Consider the following 20,616-nt stretch of genomic DNA (forward strand, 5'->3'; position numbering starts at 1 on the left):
GTACCCGAGTCTGAACAAGTGTTTCAAAAGTAAGCTTCAAATTTGTCAAAATAAAATTGTTAGATTTATACATGGTATGGGACCTAGAGATAATGTCAATAATGTTATTCTTGTTAATATGTCTTTATTAAATGTATTAACAGAAATAAGCAATTACGTCTTAATCATGTTTTAAAAATTATATGAAAGAAAATTTTGTACCTGTTAGAGACATTCATTCTTATTCAACTCGGGCGAATCAGTACAATTTTAGGGTCCCAATAAGTTATGGGAAAGATAATGTAACTATTTTTCAAAAAGCAATTTATGATTGGAATTCCTTGCCTACGTGCATTAAGAAATTAATAAAATAGGAGATTACAAAAGCTCAGTGAAGGCCCATTTACTAGATCAGTTAGGAAATCATAATTAAATTCACTAGTATGACTATGCCTAGATATTGATCTTCATTTTTATTGTTTTCCTTTTAGCAAAGTAAAAGTAAATATTAAATTTTAATAGTTTATTTATATGACATCTTCCAGTTTCCAAAGTTTTGTCTTTTCAAGTTTTTTGTTGATTCTAGTAAGTATATATCCAAGGACCCCATTGGAAATAAGCCTTCGGGCTTTCATGGGCAATCCGAGGTTATTGCACACTACTTTATACATGCTTCCACTTACGTCGTCACATTATATTTTACTTGTAAATTAATATCTAGTCATAGGAAAGAAAGATTTTTAGATTTTGTTTTTTATTAATTATATTTTATTATTTAAAGAGCCTCCTGTCATATTTATGTTTGACAAACTTCGGAAATATTTTATTACAATTGTGCCATCAGTTTTATATAAAATGCATAAGTGTTTGTATGTTTTAACCTGAATAAATATCTATCTATCTAACTTTTCTTTTAAGGATTGCAGATAATGTATTTGGTAAAGTATTCACATTACATAATTTATACCAAAATGTGACGATTTTATCTTCAATTTCTGACGATAGCGGTGTTCTTCCAGTTTCTCTCTATACATATCTTATTGTTTTGAATTTTTAAAATCTTAAAACATATCTGAGAAATTTAAGTCGCACACGTTGAATAATATAAAGATTTCAAAAACCCATATTTCAGACCCGCATAAAAGAATTAGCTTGTTTTTTTTTAAATATTTTAATGAAACTATACATAGCTCGTGAAGCTTGCGTGGATAAATGTTTCTTACATTTTGAGATAGATCCTACTAAAATATAATATATTCAACAGTGTACCTATTTTTATTTTTATTTTAAATGTAAAGTGATATTGAGGCATTCTTCCTTTTAAGAATAACTTATTTACAATAAGTTTCCAATCATCACAATATTCTTCTTATAAATGTAGAGAGTTTTGTAATTCATTTTAACTGTTCTAAGTATATGTCTTAATTCATGGTTTTAAGCCGGTGTATATCATATCGGAGATATATTTTATTCTTATTTCTTTCATTAGAAATTTTTAATAACATTCAGGCTTAATGCAAACATTTTTTTATCTTTTATAAGAAAATTAAAAAAATAGGGGCAATATAGGGGAGATTTTCGCCTTGTCTTACATCATTACATGGATAGAAATTTAATTTGATTTAACACTTGATTTAGTATTATTATTATAAACATTTAAAGTATAAGCATTTTCCTTTAATAGTATGATTACCTAGTTTAATCGCCAAACAGACGCAAAAGCTTTTTTAAGGCCGATAAAGGCGCAAAATATTATTTTCTGTTACAATGTTTTACTATTATTATTATTATTATTATTATTATTATTATTATTATTATTATTATTATTAGTATTATTATATAGAGGATATTTGTTCTGTTTTTTGTTGTATAAGATGAAATTTTATTTTATCGAGTGGGCTTTTAAAACAGTATTCTCACGAGTGGCGTAGCCACGAGTGAGAATACTGTTTTTAAAGTTCACAAGATGAAATAAAATTACATCTTACACAACAAACAAACAATTTTTTTATTTTATTTTATGCTTAAAAACAAGTTAAAACGAAATTTCCATAATATTAACATTAATATTAAAATCTGTTTTCCCCATTGAGAGCCCCATTTAGTCGGAATTTCTCAATACAAGAAGTCTTGAGCTGAAAAATAAGTTCGACAATCAACGTTAAATGACGGTGATATTATTCATTTTATTTAAATAAATATGAATGATCGCTTGTTTCAATAATAAAAACAAACAATTCTTATTAGACCTGGCTTTGTTGAATGTAAGCGGCAGCCATTTTTTAAAGTTGTGTATTTAACGGGAGGAAAATAATTGTGTTTGATTCAGAGGGATATCATATGGATTTGTTAGTCATACACCTTTTTAAAAGAAAGAAAACTTATTTGAGGATTGTAACAGACAAAAAATAAGTGTTGACAGATGTGAAAACATTCAAAAAGCAGCAAGGAAAATGGAAAACTTCAAAGACTGGCTCAGGAACGCTGGGTTGTTTACTTATTCTTCGGGTGATGACTGTCATTGCTTTTCAAGTTTTCATAAAGCATACGGCAGTTATTGCTCGTAGGATACTTTAATATGCCCAAATGTCATCAAGAGCAGTTTTGCATGTGGAAGGAATGTATTTTTCAGACTGTAAAAATGAAACAAAAAAATTTAGAGACGAAATTTGGTGATTGGAATTTGAATGAATAGAAGTAAGTTTTCTTCTTTTTATTACTTTTGACATTTAAGTTATTACTCAATTTCAGTTTTGCTATTCTTTAAATAGCCTGACATTGTCAGAATTGTCAGCAAAAATAAAATTGAGGTACCACATGGGGAAATCTTACAAGTAGTTTCGTCATTGAAAAGTGTGAAATTATATTTTGATAATTTTCACTGTGAAATTATCAAATATAATGTTCACGGATAAATCAGTAATCCACTGAAAAGCATTAAATAATATTATTGAATTATATGTTTAAGAAGGAACAAATTATCTTCAGTTATAAAACGTTATAACTTTGCTATGCTGTTTTATGCTATGCTGTGCTGTGCTGTGCTGTGCTGTGCTGTGCTATGCTATGCTATGCTATGCTATGCTATGCTATGCTATGCTATGCTATGCTATGCTATGCTATGCTATGCTATGCTTAGGCTTAGATAAGTTTATGGTTATGCTTAAAGATCCTGTAACACAATTAATTATGGTTTTATTTCATAAATATGATGCTCAAATTAAGATTTGTCAATATTGTAAGTTCCAATAAGCATTATTTATAAAGATACTACCGAATTTAACATCCCATGTAAATAAAGGGAGGTATCCTATAAATTCTAAGTCAAAATTTCCAATAAGAAATGAATGCATATAATTTATTGATTACAAATATATGCAGTACATATTTTTACATGTATACAAACGATGTTTGAAAATTGTTTTATTTGCATAATTATATACATATATAAATTCATAAATTAGATATTCCTGATGAAGATATTTAATAATTTTGGTACAATTCTTTCCTTTATATAAATTTTCTTTGTTAACAATACCTAGAGGATGCTGTGAACAAATTCTACCCCAGATGTATAACATAAGAAGAATATGATAATATTGTACCACTGTATTATGGGTCAAAGTTATATCTTTAAGAACCTACTTTAGCAGAAAAGAATTTTTCTTAGTATAAGTTTCCTGAAACTTGTTTGTCTTTTTGGTATTTTAACAATAAAATAATATCTTAGAAAAAAGTTAACATAAAAAAGAATAGTATGGACATAAGAAAAAACAATACATTACACAAATAAAGTATAGTTTATAAACATTGTTTTCACCATGGTAATATTAATTATGTAAATTAATAAAAAATATGAACGCACCTGCTTTTTGTATAGATTTAAACATAAAAATATATAGGACGAAAATTTAGAACGAAATCAAAAATAATCTCTTAACAGAACAAGTACTTTCATTAAATATAGCACGGCCGTAAGACACAAAAAGTATACTAAATAAGTGCTATATTGATATAAATGATGCAAATGGATAAAAAATGAACGCTCGTATTGTATCTATGGTTTAGTCAATGTATGCAATATCATTATAACTTGTCAGATAGTGATACAAAAATGTATGCCTTTGATGAGACACATCAGCTTATCTGTTATCTAGAAACAATACATGTTATGATAACAATTAGATGAAATAGTGTATCAAATTTAGTAAAGATGCTATCATCAAACAAATCAATAAGAACAATACAAGCATATTACATTGAACACTGACCTTAAAGTCCAGTAACACCCTCAGGATAAAGTCCGTATCGTATGTTTCGTAGGTCAGCCTTTGTCCGACAAGAAAATATAGATTGCAGATGTTCTACTTGTTTTAATTAATACAACAATATTTCAAATGTCATTTTCTAATAAGTAATTAAAATGGTCCCTCAAACTCGGACATAATCAAATTTTTTGATGAACTTTTCAGTAAATGATACTATCTATATATGAGCAGATGAGGTAGGTAGGTGTGAAACTCGTATAAATTGGAACCAAGCTTTGGGGGGCTTGACAGACTTGGATGGAAACATGAGAGAAATACAGGTAAATTGATACAGATGTTGAAATAACTTATGCGTGTAATCACTATAAGACAGTTTTAGATATATTTATGATTTATGCTGGTTTTTTTTAATTTTAGTATGATATATTTCATTGTGATAAATACTTCAATTGTTCTTAGGAGTGCTCTGACGACAGAGAACATATTGTATTTATTTTACAGAATAAAACCTTCATACAAGTGTGACAAATTTATTTATCGTAAAATGCTTTATTTATTGAATATATAATTTTCTCGGTCAAATAAAATGTGTCAATATAAAAGGGGTAAAAGATAAAAACTTAAAATAAAGCCAAGACAAATTTAAGAATCATAGAATATAAATATATATATTAAGGATTTTTTTTTTCAAAATTGCAAACACAAAATGTGGATATTTTCTAATTTTGATATGAAATATATAGCTTATAAACGGAAAACAACATTTTTTTCTCAAGTTTATTCTTGAACAGTTTTTAAAAAATCTGCTTTTGAAACAGACACGTTAAGTTGATGATTTCAGATGTAGAATGGCTATGAGAACGCGTTATTGAATTCCATAATTCTATCGTCATCCTAGCGATGTTAGTTTTAATTCTTTAATAACAAATATATTTGAATGCGCTAATTTTCTCACTTTTAAATGTAATATAAACCATATTCATGAATGGTTTCATTTTTATTTTTAAAAGATTTTTGTTTTCAGCTTCCTCTTTTAGTTTCCAAAAAATTGCTCATTGACCAATTACCTGAACCATCTTTAGCTTCTGTTTTGCATTTAGTAATAATTACAGTTATACATGGGAATCAAGATACCGCTTTTTGTTTACATTTTGCTTCTTTTATCACAAATAATGATGCATTCTGCGCTGCATTCTTTATGTGATAAGCATATAACATGCTCTTGATCTATTGCTTAAAAGGTACATTAAACACCAGATATTGCTATCCGCTTTAAGTAAATTAGTTTTGTTCTTAACTACTCGCTTGTATGTTTCTTAGGCGCGAAACATTGCTAATTTTGATCTGTTTTTATTATTCTCCTTTTTAACAGTTGAATATCATAAAAGTTCTGAAGTACGTATTGTTTAGTCCTCAATAAATATCGTGTTATTAGGTCACTGGCAGAAACCTGAAAATATACACGGTCTACTTACATTTACTTACATTTAGTGCAGTTATTTTGTAAAGTAGTCCGTTATCCGTTTCAAATATCTTGACCCTCATCCATCACTGTGGGATAGAACCCGCTAGGTACTTTAAAATTCTTTGATTTTTAAAAATCTATCCAGTTAGCTTACGGAAAGACGGTGTTTCCATTCATGTGCCCGCTCGAGCGTAAAAACAATGCACAGAGGGGCACCCGAGGTTTTTACCATATGACAGCGACAGTGTCGGTGTCGGGCGATTTGCATATAGCATAATCTGTAAAGAAAAACAATATGTTCAAACGGAAAGGCAATTTTAACAACAGTTTGAATAAATGTTTCTATATTATAAACAAGAATACACAACCATGAAATGAATTTAGTACAGAAATTAACAATAAATGAATATAAACAACATACAATAAATAGTTTGTAAACTTGAAACAAGAATTTTCCCCAAATACCGCTTAGATGAAACAATGCATGTTATGATTAGCGTAAATGAAACTGTCTAGAAAATTACTAAATAATGATATGAAATAACAATATGAAATGGGTTTGATAAACAAACTAACAATAAATGAATAGGAACAATATCCAATATATCGTTAGTAAAATTGAAATAACAGTTTTGACCCAAATACTGCTACAAACGTGCCGACTTTCCTCATATAACATAGTGCACTGTTGGTCCCGACGTAGTATGCTATATAGACTAAGACAATGCAGCAAGCAAGTATTTATATGGAATCATAGTTTCAAAATGGCTGTTATGACCTCATGCCGGGAAATACCATTCTCACAATTATTTTGATTACCGGTGTTGCACATTGATTCCTATTGACATAATTTAAGCTAATGAACAACCTAAGGCAGCCGGTACTTTGAGTTTTTATACATATAAACACATTTGCACTGTCTTACGTTTAAAAATCAAACGTTTAACAATTTGTATTTAGATGTTGACGACAATTGTGCTAATTGCACTATCCTTTACTGCATTCGTTACGCCATCTCCGGTACATGAACAGAAATACTATGCAACGGAAGATTATCACTATATCCCGACACTCGAAGAACTGCAGGTAAGATTATATGTATTTATCAAATATCTGTCAATTTTATTGATTACCGTAAATGTAATGAAAACAGAACAGAAAAGAGTAGAAAGAGTGATCCCTCGGAAGCACTTATCACAAAACAAATTACATGAAAATTGCAGTCAATTGATCGAGTTTGTACATGATGGGGTAGTGGAAAAGTGCAACATTCCTCACGCCACTTAGCACCGGTTTGAGCGGTTCTTAATCTTCAACATATAAAAGTGCCGAAATCAATAGATAAATATAACAACACTAAAGTGATGTACGGGCATTTTTACAGCTGTCACATGGCACTTGACACCTGCTGTTGAGATGCATAAAAATCTGGAGAAATGCTGATCCATCTGAAGCATTAATCACAACAAAATTACATAAAATTTGCAAACTCAGTTTAAGTCTGTACATACTGATGGATAATGCTACATCAATAAAACGTGCTAGTTTGGAAGTCTGTAAGCATCGTTGCGATTACATTGGAGTATACTATGCGATGTTGCAAAAGAAAATGTTCACTTGTTTAAACATAATTGTGTAAACATATTTAAGCGATACATTTGAATATTAAGTACCAAAAGTTGCAAAGATATATTGATTATATTAGTGTTTAGTTTTTTAGCTCACCTGAGCTTGCTCAGGGTGAGCTTTTAGGATCGGTGAATGTCCGTCGTCCGTCGTCCGTCCGGCCGTCCACAATTGCTTGTGAACACTCTAGCGGTCGCATTTTTTCCTCAATCATCATCAAACTTGGTCAGTATGCTTATCTAGTTGAAAGCTCGGATGAGTTCGAACATGGGTCATCTCGGATGAAAAACTAGGTCACAAGAGCTAAAAATAGAAAAACCTTGTGAACACTCTAGAGGTCACATTTTTGACCCAATCATCATCAAACTTGGTCAGGATGTTTGTCTAGGTGATAGCTCAGATGAGTTCGAACATGGGTCATCTCGGATGAAAAAGTAGGTCACAGGAGCTATAAATAGAAAACCTTGTGAACACTCTAGTGGTCACATTTTTTAACCAATCATCATCAAACTTGGTCAGAATGCTTGTCTAGTCAATTGCTTGGATGAGTTCGAACATGGGTCATCTCTGATGAAAAACTAGGTCACAGGAGCTAAAAATAGAAAAACCTTTTGAACACTCTAGTGGTCACATTTTTGACCCAATCATCATCAAACTTTGTCAGGATGCTTGTTTAGATAATAGCTCAGATGAGTTCGAATATGGGTCATCTCGGATGAAAAACTAGGTCACCGGAGCTATAAATAGAAAAAACCTTGTTAACACTCTAGCGGTCACATTTTTGCATCAATCATCATCAAACTTGGTCAGGATGCTTATCTAGTTGGTAGCTTGGATGAGTTCGAACATGGGTCATCTCGGATGAAAAAGTAGGTCACCAGAGCTAAAAATAGAAAAAACCTTGTTAACACTTTAGCGGTCACATTTTTGCATCAATCATCATCAAACTTGATCAAGATACTTGTCTAGGTGATAGCTCGGATGAGTTCGAACATGGGTCATCTCGGATGAAAAACTAGGTCACAGGAGCTAAAAATAGAAAAACCTTGTTAACACTAGTGGTCACAATTTTGACTCAATTGTCATCAAACTTGGTCAGGAAACTTGTGTAGGTCATTGCTGGGAACAAATCGAACATGGGACATCTCGGATGAAAAAGTAGGTCACAGGAGATAAAAATAGAAAAATTTTGTGAACACTCTAGTGGCTACTGTTGTGATCCAAATATTCTGTTAATTGGTCTGAAAGTTTGTTTTGATGATTTCTAAGTCAAGATCGAACATGGGTCATCTTGGATGAAAAACTAGGTCACACCGCCCAAATATGGAAAAACCTTGTTAACATTCTAGTGGTCACATTTTTCGGCTCAATTATCATCAAACTTGGTTAGGATGCTTGTCTAGGTAATTGCTTGGATGAGTTCGAAATCGCATGTGAAACTAGGTCACCGGAGCTTAAAATAGAAGAATCTTGTTAACACTCTAGTTGCTACTGTTTTGATCCAAGTATCCTGGAAATTGGTCTGAAAGTTTGTTTTGATGATTTCTAGGTCAAGTTTGAATATGTGTCACCTGGGTAAAAAACTAGGTCGCACTGCTCAAATATGGATAATCCTTGTTAACACTGTAGTGGTCACATTTTTGACTCACCTGTCATGAGACTTGGTCAGAATGCTTGTCTAGGTAATTGTTTGGATGAGTTTGATAATTCAGGTGAGCGATCTAGGGCCATCATGGCCCTCTTGTTTGTTATCATTTTTATAAGAGTTTTCTTCAACATGCAAATAGCATATGGATTTTCAATTACTACAATTTGGCAAATTTTACCTTTCAATCTTTTGTTATTTGCAAATTTACACAATTTCGATTATTATCAAACTTAAATAAGAAAAACTAAAAGAGTAGTCAATACATTTTGCGAATTTTGAAACCCGATTTCCAGAATTGACAGATTCTTCAGAAACAAAGAGAACACTTTCTTTTGCAACAAAGTATAGATAGTATATATACACTTCACTTAATAAATTAACATTTTCTGTACAGAGTGGCATTGGTATCGGTGACCCGACAAGTCGTTATACTCCAGTTATAAAAATGATAAATGGTCATATCACAGAACAGTCACGTGAAGAAATCGAACAATTTCATGTAAGTACAATTTGTTTTTCAAAAAAGGGATAATTTGTGAAAATTGCATACATAGTAAATTTTTGCTGATGTTCACAAACAAATGTTCTTATGAGAATTTACAAACAAATGTTCTTATGAGAAACTCATGATAAAAAGCCTGGAAATGTAACAGCATACTATTTAATTAGTGACATGATTTGAGCATGCCAGTTAAACCATATGTTTTGATTTTTTTGGAAAGAAATCTATTTGTGGCCAGTCAATTGCATATTATTTTCCAATCATCAACAAAATAAAATGGGAATTCTAAGTTAGATACGTTTCAGTCAATAACTGTTTTTTTATGATTTTCATACTTTGAAAGCTGTATATGCCACAGTTTAGAGAGAAACAGAATTAAAACATGAAAGATGGGGGTCTTTTTATGATTTTGAAACTAGTTTTGTTGGCTAGAGCTTCATTGGTGATTCTTTAAATTTATCTAAAAGAAACAATTATATACTAAAGGAAGATTTTATTTCTGAAGAAAATCTGAATCCGTCCTTTGTACCAAAATAAAAACATTTCATTTAATTATGGCTCAGGGAAGACAACGACTACTTACCTGTGGGGCAAACACTAGTTAAAGGACAATAGAAAATATAAACATCCTGAATGCCTACGTTCTTGCCTACTTCTTCAAAAAAATCTAACTATTGATTTTTTTAAAGTCTGTAAAAACTGTTAATCTAATGGTGGGGCACATGAATTTTTCCAATATTTTGGAGTGATAAAATTTAAGAAAATAAATATACTAAGAAATGTTGAAGTTGAGTATGAAATCATTCTAAACTATGATATTTGTACAAAGTAACAAAACTTAGCTTTACTAGTTTGATGTTGATTAGTGTAACATATATACATGAAAGAGATGAAAAGTTGAGGTTAACAAAATATCAAAGACTGTTGTATTCCTGTAACAAAAACGGCAGAACTTGGATTAAAATGTTAATAGAATATAAATTTATTGGTTCATTATATTATAGCCTGTCATTCGATATTCAAAGTAACATTAAAACCCGCTTGTCAAGTCGCTCTTAAAAATAAGAACAACAACAGAAAGAGGTCATTTTTTTAGATTTATAATTTTTTCCAATTTGATTTCATCTTAAAACGTTTCATTAAGTTGAAGAAGCTTATTTAGCTTTGCATTTCAAAGAATATATAATTTTGATAGTTTGATTTTCTGTTAATTAATGTACATATTGTTTCAAGTTTAATTATATTTTCGTAAAGCATACAGACAGATATATATCAGTTCTTGAAATTACAATTAAGTTAGTAATCGATGGAAAAATATTGTGTTGTCAATGTGTTTAATGTATTTGTAAGAATCATTTTAAAATACTACCGATGCTGCAGTTTTCTTGTGCTTATTCATACTTGCAAGTTTTGTTGGTAACTGAGAAAATTTAACCTATTTCCAACTGAATTGTCAGAACCGTTTAATTTGAAGCGATGTTTCTCCAACTGGGGAATTGTATCACATTTAGATGATCAAAACTATTATGTTTAGAAAATCTTTATTGTATCTTTCAATGTTAAGTTTTGTTATTCGCTAAGAGTGTTGCTAATTTGAACTACATGTAAAGTAGTAGTAAAGATGTTAGCCGTAGTTAGCAGAAGAACTTTCTTTTTTTATATACAATATTGATATTGGCTGTAGAATCTTTTACAAACGAATTTGATTTAATTTTCATGTTGTCTGTTTTACCCCAACCAGTCGATCTTGATTCTACTAAAGTGCCAGAGTCAAAGAAATTACATTTCAGCTTTAGAATCTATTTTCAAAGATGGTAAAATAAAATTTGAACGCGAAAAGAGACACTGAGATACAGAATAAACAGAACACTAGTTTAATATGTACAGTATGTGCATCTTCAGACAAACATTTGCCTGATATTATACGAGATAACACCAAATTCATGTACCAGTCAATCGTTAACCACGGCCTGTAAAACTAAGGCAATAGTAAGGACTTGTGGATTGTCAAAAGCTTGTTAACTCATGGGACTGTTAGATAGGGAGAATTATACCACTGAGAGCCAACGTAATGCGTGTAGAACATATTGTAGCCAACAAAAAAAACTGCATTGACACGACCATACAGGGACTGGCGGCTGAAGGTCAAAACTTGGCTTATTTTCTCGCTATTGTTCCCCGAGGTAGGAAATGGGATTGTAATTGACTGATACTTAAGTAGAATAGAAAAGATTGACAACATGTAGCAGGCAGATGTTACAGTTCTATATAAAAATTGAAATTTGACAAACATTACTTCTAGAAAATGTAATGGTAGGCACAAAGTGGACATCATTTGTCAAGTGAACCATCACAAAATTCATCGTTAGACAATTATGTTTTACAAAATGAACATTAACAAAAAGACCAACTATTTTCTTTAGATACATTACGACCCAGAAATGAATTTAGAAGGGGAGATGGTTGAAAGCCAGGAGGCATACAACCAGATGGTACAAGCTCTTGCTGAAGGAGACGAGAAAGAAGCAACTAGAGCTGAAACAGTAGCCAAAGTTTTCATGGTAAATGCAGAATAACCAGTCCATCATATTTTAATAGATACATATTTACTAATTTTCAATTCCTCTTATATGTTTTAATATCAAGATAACATTTTCGGAAAATTAGCCCATTGAAGCAAAAAGAGGACAATCCTAGGATCACATAAATTATTTGTTTACAAAAAGGTACTTGTTAATTTTATGGAAATAAGTTTAACAAAGAAGCGTTTTATGTTTTTATTTGTAACATATTTTAATTATAAATTAAACAGGAGAAGGCTGGGTTGACTATAGAAAACAAGATAACGGAAACACCTTATCTATATGACAAGGAAGGAGACAGAGCAAAGCGTTTTGTATCATCCTCTGCAAAAACTTCTGGTCATTGGGATAAATGCATAATACCATATGAATTCGATCCCGATTATTTCAGTATGTTAAATGTCATATTTTATTATTTCGAGATGTAATTGTGTAATACATTTTATTCGTAACATATTTATATATACAATACTGTTGTTAAATATTCACAAGGCGATGAAGTAGAAGTAACGCAAAAATTATATCTGATTTTTGAGTTACTGAATCTCAATTAGCTGTAGAGAACTGTATCATTCTATGATTGTTTATTTCTTGTTCTTTTGTACGATTCTTAAAATGATCTGCGTCACGACAAAACTAAAGTAGTGGGTTTGCGACCAGAATGGATCCAGACCAGCCTGCGCATCCGAGCAGTCTGATCAGGATCCATGCTGTTCGCTATTAGTTTCTCTACTTGTAATAGGGTTTGTAAGCGAACAGCATGGATCCTGATCAGACTGCGCGGATGCGCAGGCCGGTCTGGATCCATGCTGGTCGTAAACGCATAACGTTGGTTTTGTCGTGACGCGGCCCAAATATTGCTATGTTTGATTGCTTTGTAGCTAATCCTAAAAGCAGTGTAGAAATTCCAATGAAAATAGTTGAGTCATACACTGGTTTCCGATTTGTTGAATGGAACGAGTCAACCCAAGCACTGTATGGACTTCCTCATAACAACAGACTTCGATTTGTAAATTATGACGGGTAGGTACTGCATTCACATACCGGTATACATATAATGAGAGCGGTGGTACTTATATCCCTGATTTTGAAATCGAACTCACTAACAGTCTTTATGATGACACTTTAGATAAACTAGGTATCTTGTAATTGTGATCGTTTCAGTTTGCATGTGAAAAAAACAGTGTTCAGAAATGTCTATGTCAATTGCATTGTGCACGGTGGCAATTGCAAACAAACGTGACACAAATGCTAAAAAAGGGAGTCAGCAACTTACCAATTATATTTAAGCATTTATATAGAGATAAAAATACTGATTTCTTTTTTAAAAATAGATGTGCAGGTCACATTGCCTCTAATTATTCATGGTAAAGCCTAAACAATTTCTGTTCCAGCATGTTAATTGTTAAATATGGGCAAGTATGTATATTTTTCGTTCCAGGTGTTGGTCTTATGTCGGTAATTTGCGAGGAGAGGGCCAAAGGATCTCGTGTTGTTCGGGGGTATATAAATATATTAGATAACTACTCAATAAGCTCATGAAAATTAGAAAATAAAACATATGAACGCATAAAAATAGAATGCAATGTAAATGAGGATTAAAAACTATGAAAACAGTTCTTTTAATATATTCCTTTAATATATTATTTAATGAATTTTATGTTATTAATGTTAAGAGCAGATTGTACAGTTCCATTTAAGAAGCTACAGTTTCAATATACAGTACTTTAAACATAAGATGTTAATTTAAAAATTAGATATATCAGTGTACTTGCCGTCATATCATTATTGTAAATTGAAACTTCATTCTGGTTTTGCCTTTTGTTTAACCTTTATATGTCAATCTTCAGAGTACGTGCATACATGAGATAGGACACGCGTTAGGATTCCATCACGAGCAAAAAAGCGCAATACGTGATGACTACATGAGGATAGAATGGAATGGAATAAATCCAGGTAAAAGAAAAATATGTTATAATGTTTTTTATTTATGTAGTATGTGGTAACACAATCTAAAAATGTGAGTTTCATCAGAAGCTTATTCAGTTAATTTACTCGCAGTGTTTCTAACTACTGAATACTTCTTTACTCTTCTTTAATCTCGATCCATTATATTATTATTTATTTGCCTCTGATGCTTCAAAAGTGAATTGAAAATACAGAACTTAGAAAAACTTTTTTGTTTACAATTTTTAAAATTACAATTAGCATTATTAAAAAAATTATAATTGATAATTGCAACTTTTAAACTTTTTCTATTTCTCAAGTTTTTATCGCTTCCGTATGGAGGCCATTAACGATTCTTCGGTGCAGGTCAGAATGGGTTTTCTTGAGGTACTCCTCCAACTCATTCTGTCTACTCTCGAGCTTTCCACATTTTTCCTGACTTGGTAGATATTTCATGATATGTCGGGAGCTATATCCTTTTATGATATGAATCTCTTTCTATTAATGTATGTAGACGATATGGTTGTTTTATTAAATCTAAAGAAATTCTTCAACTTTTTGTCAATGACGTCTTATTATTTTGCAATAGTTTGGGTCTTAAGATTAATGTTGAAAAAAAACTAAAGCGCTGATATTTGAAAATGGCACACCAATTCATAATTCAAAAATTATAACACAACAATTAAAGTTGTAAAATATCTAGGCGTGTTTTTGTTCAGTTATGGTAGTTTTAAAAAATAACACAGAAACTTATAACACAGCATGCCTGGATTTCATAACAAAAGCTTTTCCAATATTTAACAGTACCAACATCATACAGAATATAACTTTGCAAAACACTGTTTGGGCCAATCTTTAAATGTTCTGAGATCCAGAATCATAAATTAAACTTGTACATATCAGATATATAAAGACTACTACAGGAGTAAAGATAAATTAAATTTATAAAATAAATTTAACTGCCCTCCGTGGAGAACTATGTCGGTTACCAAGGTTTGCCATGCAAAACTTTTAATATGAGTAAGCTAATAGTATCTCTTGACAATTAAAACATCCACCGTGAAATATCGTAGAGAAAGTATATAATAAACTACATGTAAAACTTGATCATCAAAATAACTAAGCATATCAAAACAAAAACTAGGTGTCTCTAATAAAAACAAAAATTCACAAACATTTGATAGTACTACACTCAAATTGATAAAGTAAAGAATATTTGATAACTATTTACCAAAATGGTGTTTTGAAATAAATAATTCAAGCAAATCAAAAACATATGCACTTTTCAAACATGGAATTTAAAGAGATAAATAGCTAGACATTATTAAAGAAAACTACTAAAAAATGCTTTTGCTAAATTTCGAATCTCTGCACATCAATTAGCCATAAAAAAGGCGATACACCGAAATTAGCATTTCTGTAAATCATGTAAACTGCAGTCAATTAAAACGGAAAACCAGTTTTATTAGATTGTTCAAAATAACATACAATAAGAAGAATCGAACCAGTAGACGAGCCAGTCATCATGCTAAAAATGAAGGAGCCCACATGGAAAGAAAAAACGACGTGGTTAAGAAAGCACGCCCTTGCTCTGTCCCAGGCCCTAATGGCATCCTATACGAGGTATATAAGAAATGCCCAAAGCTTTTACGAACACTATGGTCACTTGTGCGGGTGGTATGGAGGAAAAGAACTGTTCCAAAATGTTGGAAGACAGCGGGTGATGTCTGGTCCCAATGGAGAAGAACCCGAAGAATGTTAGACAGTTCCAACCAATTCAGACAAATTCTGGGATTCGCCTCCCATCCAATAGGGGATTCATGGATGACATGACCATCACCACAGAAACCCACATCTAGGCCAGATGGATTCTACAAGCACTTGACGAAACAGTGACATGGACAAGGATGTTGTTTAAGCCAGGAAAGTCAAGGTGTTTGGTAGTGAGGAAGGGGAAGGTAAAAGACAGGTTCAAGCTAACTATACAGAAAGAGAATATTCCTTCGTGAGTCAACAACCCAGTGAAGTATTTGGGAAAGTGGTTTGATTCCACACTCAAGCACACCAAAAGCCAAGACTAAAACAGCAAGTTAAAGCTAATGAGAATAGACCAGAATAGTCAGAACTCCCAAGAAAGTACAAAGCATGGATCTTCCAGCACGATCTACTAGCCAGACTTATCTGGCAATTGATTGTCAACGAAATCCCCATCAGTCTAGTCGGGAAGCTGAAGCAGTCGGTTAGCAAGCATCTAAGGAGGTGGCTATGCCTCCCTCCATTATTCACCAATTTAGGTTTATATAGCCGTTCATCAAAACTACAGATGCCATTCAACTTACTGATTGAAGAGTACAAAGTTGTTAAGGCACGTTTGCTGATTACACTAAGGGACTCGTCTGATGAAAAAATCAGTGGTGCAGGCATTGAAGTACGAACTGGGAGGAAATGGTCAGTAAAGCAGGCAGCAGAACAAGCTGAAAGTAGTTTAAAGCTTCAGGATATTGTAGGAACAACAAACAATGACAGAGAAGGACTAGCTACTAAGGAGAGCAGAAGATGAAACACGGTCATCAAGATCAGTTCAACTTGGATCACAGGGGAACTGGATGAAGTCGAACTTACCAGAGAGGAACTAACCTGACAGGAGCTGTGGAGATATGAGACACTTCAATTGAGCTTTCTCCTTAGATCTGTATATGACCTACTACCCTCCCCGACAAATCTTAAACTGTATAAGTTGCCGGAAGATCCCAACTGTCCACTTTACGGGAATGCAGGATCATTACGCCATATCATGTCTGATGTAATACCACTCTGCCTCGGGGACGATACAGGTGGCGCCACAACCAAGTTCTTCGTGAAATGGCGGATATCCTGGAGAAAGAGAGGAAGAAAGATAGACCGTTAAACAAGACAGGACCATATTTTATCAACTTTGTTAAAGAGGGGGAGAAGTCTTCAAAATCTACAAGTAATGGCATTTTACATTGATTCCAAGAACTGGGAAATGTTGGTTGACCTTGAACAGAACCTTAAGTTCCTAGAGGTAGTGACTCTCACATCCCTCCGGCCAGACATGTGGTCAAAGTCTCCAAAGTTGATGGTGATGGTAGAACTCACTGTCCCTTGGGAAGAGAGAGTAAAAGAGTCGCATGAGATCAAGATATTAAAGGAGGAGCTCGGAAAACCGCAGCACATGCTCTTGGCAAGGCTGCAGAGGGAGCGTCCAGTTGACTCTGGCTAAGACGCAACGTTCAGCAGTATATCTGTATTTTCACAACAACAAAAACAAAATATGGCCAACAAAGATGAACTGGCGTCTCTCTGTTTAATGCAAGACGTATTATCAAATATGAGAAAAAGTTCGAGTTAAACCGGACGCAGAACTTACGTTATATATGGCACGCAGTGCTAAAACTTGGTACTCACGAATACGTTTAACAGTTTGTGTCAGTTTTTGGCATTGCTCACGTCTTCTTTTTTATACCAGGGTAATTATACTTTCGCCCCATAGTGCTAGGTATTCTTAATTGTCAAATATGTAGTTTTAAACATGAATATTATATTTCAAAAAGGAAGTGTTATTTAAATTAAGGATTTAAAGGTCTCTGTATAAAGTTGACAAATAACGGTACATTTATTGTTTTGTGGCGGAATTGATTTCGGTAATTCCTCCTCTTTAATCACTCCTTTAAACATTTCATTATGGGATGTAATATTATCGGCTAGGTTTATAGAAATCATCATAAGAGTTTCTTTTTTTGTACTTAGACTTTAGAATGTTCAAAATCGTATATGTTGAATGCTTATTTATTTAAACGATCACTTTTTTATCTTTTTTATTTAGATTTACACTTAGCTTTCCTTGTATAAATCATTCGTATGAGTTATGAATTAAAAAGAGAAACGGATTTCTTTATATATAGTCTTATGTTAACCATTTGTATGCGCAGCATGTTGCAGTCCACTTAAGGAAATCCGCCGAGTTATTTTGAAAAAAAAAATATTTTGGGGATTTGAGTACAATTTGATGTAGGTCTAAAATAATTAATGTGCAAAATTCTAAATCATTCTCTGATTCCACTTTTCCAGAATAATCATTTTGATTGCGTAAAAAAGACCTGATATTGAAAGGAATTTGAATCCCTGTAACTTAAATTAGGCTAAGAACCGTTTAAACACTTTGGAAAATATAATTCCAGGATCTTTTGCAAATTATCAGTTTTAAAAACCAAAGTTAAACTATGTTTCAAATATATGCTTTTAGGCGTTTACACCTTCAAATTAACATCTTCTTATATTTTTTTTTAATTTGTCCTTTTTTTATCATAAACGTCAAACAGTAAGGTATTTTGTCCCCGAAGGGTTAAAGAGTTAATCACGGTTTATTACGACATGCTAAGTGATTTATTTTGCGGTTTTAAAATCTTTCTCTATAAATAAAAGCCGTCATTCGTCAATGATTATTTTCAGATTATTGGAGTCAGTATTATATATACAACAAAGATTGGGCAGACCTTTTTGGATATTATGATCCTTCATCTGTTATGCATTACTGGAACGGGGTAAGTAAAATGACCCTTAAATTTTTTAAATCGGCAGTTATAAATCCTTCTGCGCAGTTAAGAAATAAAGCCAGTGATTAGCCCTTGCTAATCATTATAGAAACCAAGCCATTGATTCGCCCTTGCTAGCATTATAGAAATAAAGCCAGTGGTTAGCCCTTGCTAGCATTATAGAAACCAAGCCATTGTTTCGCCCTTGCTAGCATTATAGAAATAAAGCGAGTGATTCGCCTTTGCTAGCATTATAGAAATAAAGCCAGTGATTAGCCCTTGCTAGCATTATAGAAATAAAGCCAGTGATTCGCCTTTGCTAGCATTATAGAAATAAAGCCAGTGGTTAGCCCTTGCTAACATTAAAAAAACCAAGCCACTGATTTGCCCTTGCTAGCAGTATAGAGCAAATACAGTTAGCACTTAAAATGAACTTCAATATCTTGCCGTAGAAATTAAGTTGTACTGTATTCTTGTCGTAGAAATTAGGTTTCACACGAACACTTAATAATTAAAAACTTGAATTGAAGTGCGCATGTGGAAACTGAATGTAGTAGTACTGCCTTTTAAAGGGTAAAATTCTAAGCGAGAACTAGTCATAAAATCAAACAACTCCCTCTTTTTTGTGGCGGAGTTGTTTTGTTTATTTATAATTCCGTGGAGAAAATATAGACAAACCTAACAGTATGGTCATTTTGAACTAACACATATAAATCACAAATGGATGATGATTGTCATTTTCAAACACTTATTAATTAATGCACACAGTAAGGTTCACTCCTTTGTTCTCATCGTTTATGTGTTATTTCAGTATATTTCACATGAATGTGTCCTCAAACCTCAGAGAAAATATTATACAGAGATGGGCTAAGGTTGATACTACATAAATCATTCACGTCCAATATTTTTCAGAAAGTTGCTAAAATGAAGGAGTCAGCGGCACACGATGTAAATAATGTGCTTTCTGTGACCTGACATACTTTCGTTATTAGTCGCCGGTAGAAACCGGCGACTATATTTGTAACAGTTTAATATTATACCTATGGTAGGAGAAGGCATTAAAATCTGAAAATAAAAGCATATCAATTACTGAACAATTAAAGACTACAATTGTTTTCAGTAATCTCAAAAATTCAAACATAGAATAATGTTGCTCAATGAAATGAAATATTCAAATATTGACATCGTAAAAAGCAACATTACAATTTTTATAAAATGAATTAATGACGTATCCCTATGGACCAGTCATTGAATTTAGGGATGTTTTTCCTTTTTTTCAAAGTGTCAAGCGTTGCTATTTTATGATAAATAAATCATGCATGATATTTGAAATGACACTTTTAAATTATCTGGCTGTTTGTGTGTTATCAGACCTATTCTATTTTTTTATCTTATTTATTATAAACAGCTTCTCCCAGAATCACGTGACTACGCGTTGTATGTTATTGTTATAAAATCTATTAATAGTAACAAATGGCTGATAAGACAGACATACAGGTAACTTGTGAATGGTTGGCAGCTGATAAAAGTGCATATCAAAGTAATTTTGTATGAAAAATCTCGGTATGACAGTAGGGGCCGGAATCGTATTGGATACACAGAGAAAACTAATAAACTATCCTTGTGTTGATAGTTTATCGCACTGAAAGGCAATTTAACGTTAACTATATCGTCTGTAACTACAGGAATATTGATAACAGCTAAATAGTATATTTTTTCGATAGTGCATAAGAATAATTTTTTATGCAGACACCACTTTTACAGTAGAATTGCATTGTTTTATGCAATGATTAAGCATATATTTTTTCATAGTCACTTTGCAAATATTCGATGATCGGTAGTAATTTGTCGATAATTATCGGATTCTGAAGTAAACCATACGGAGTTCAAATGTATGGTACAACGGTATATGTATAAAGTAGAATTACAAGTAGAATTATAATCATATCACTTGCTTTACAAGCCTCGATGACAAGGTGTTAGATTTTAAGTTAGTTTCAAATTGAAGACTGTAGGTTCGATAAAGTGATTTTTTATGTTTTC

The 20,616-nt window shown here is 32.2% G+C and overlaps 1 protein-coding gene across 1 annotated transcript in view; it reads left to right on the forward strand.

Annotated features, from left to right (window-relative positions):
* The first annotated feature begins 4,483 nt into the window (after window positions 1-4,483).
* The window catches only part of LOC132728575 (uncharacterized), a 47,598-nt gene continuing 31,465 nt past the window's right edge, over window positions 4,484-20,616 (forward strand). Inside the window, exons 1-10 of the mRNA XM_060714235.1 lie at window positions 4,484-4,567; window positions 6,673-6,798; window positions 9,381-9,485; window positions 11,912-12,049; window positions 12,301-12,460; window positions 12,952-13,093; window positions 13,512-13,572; window positions 13,921-14,026; window positions 18,491-18,582; window positions 19,486-19,521. Coding sequence (XP_060570218.1) covers window positions 4,553-4,567; window positions 6,673-6,798; window positions 9,381-9,485; window positions 11,912-12,049; window positions 12,301-12,460; window positions 12,952-13,093; window positions 13,512-13,572; window positions 13,921-14,026; window positions 18,491-18,582; window positions 19,486-19,521 — 981 coding nt within the window. The 5' untranslated portion in view covers window positions 4,484-4,552. The remainder of the gene's footprint in view (window positions 4,568-6,672; window positions 6,799-9,380; window positions 9,486-11,911; window positions 12,050-12,300; window positions 12,461-12,951; window positions 13,094-13,511; window positions 13,573-13,920; window positions 14,027-18,490; window positions 18,583-19,485; window positions 19,522-20,616) is intronic.

This window comes from Ruditapes philippinarum, unplaced genomic scaffold (genome assembly GCF_026571515.1).
Source record: "Ruditapes philippinarum isolate M1 unplaced genomic scaffold, ASM2657151v2 ctg755_1_1_1_1, whole genome shotgun sequence".
In the NCBI taxonomy this organism is placed as follows: Eukaryota; Metazoa; Mollusca; class Bivalvia; order Venerida; family Veneridae; genus Ruditapes; species Ruditapes philippinarum.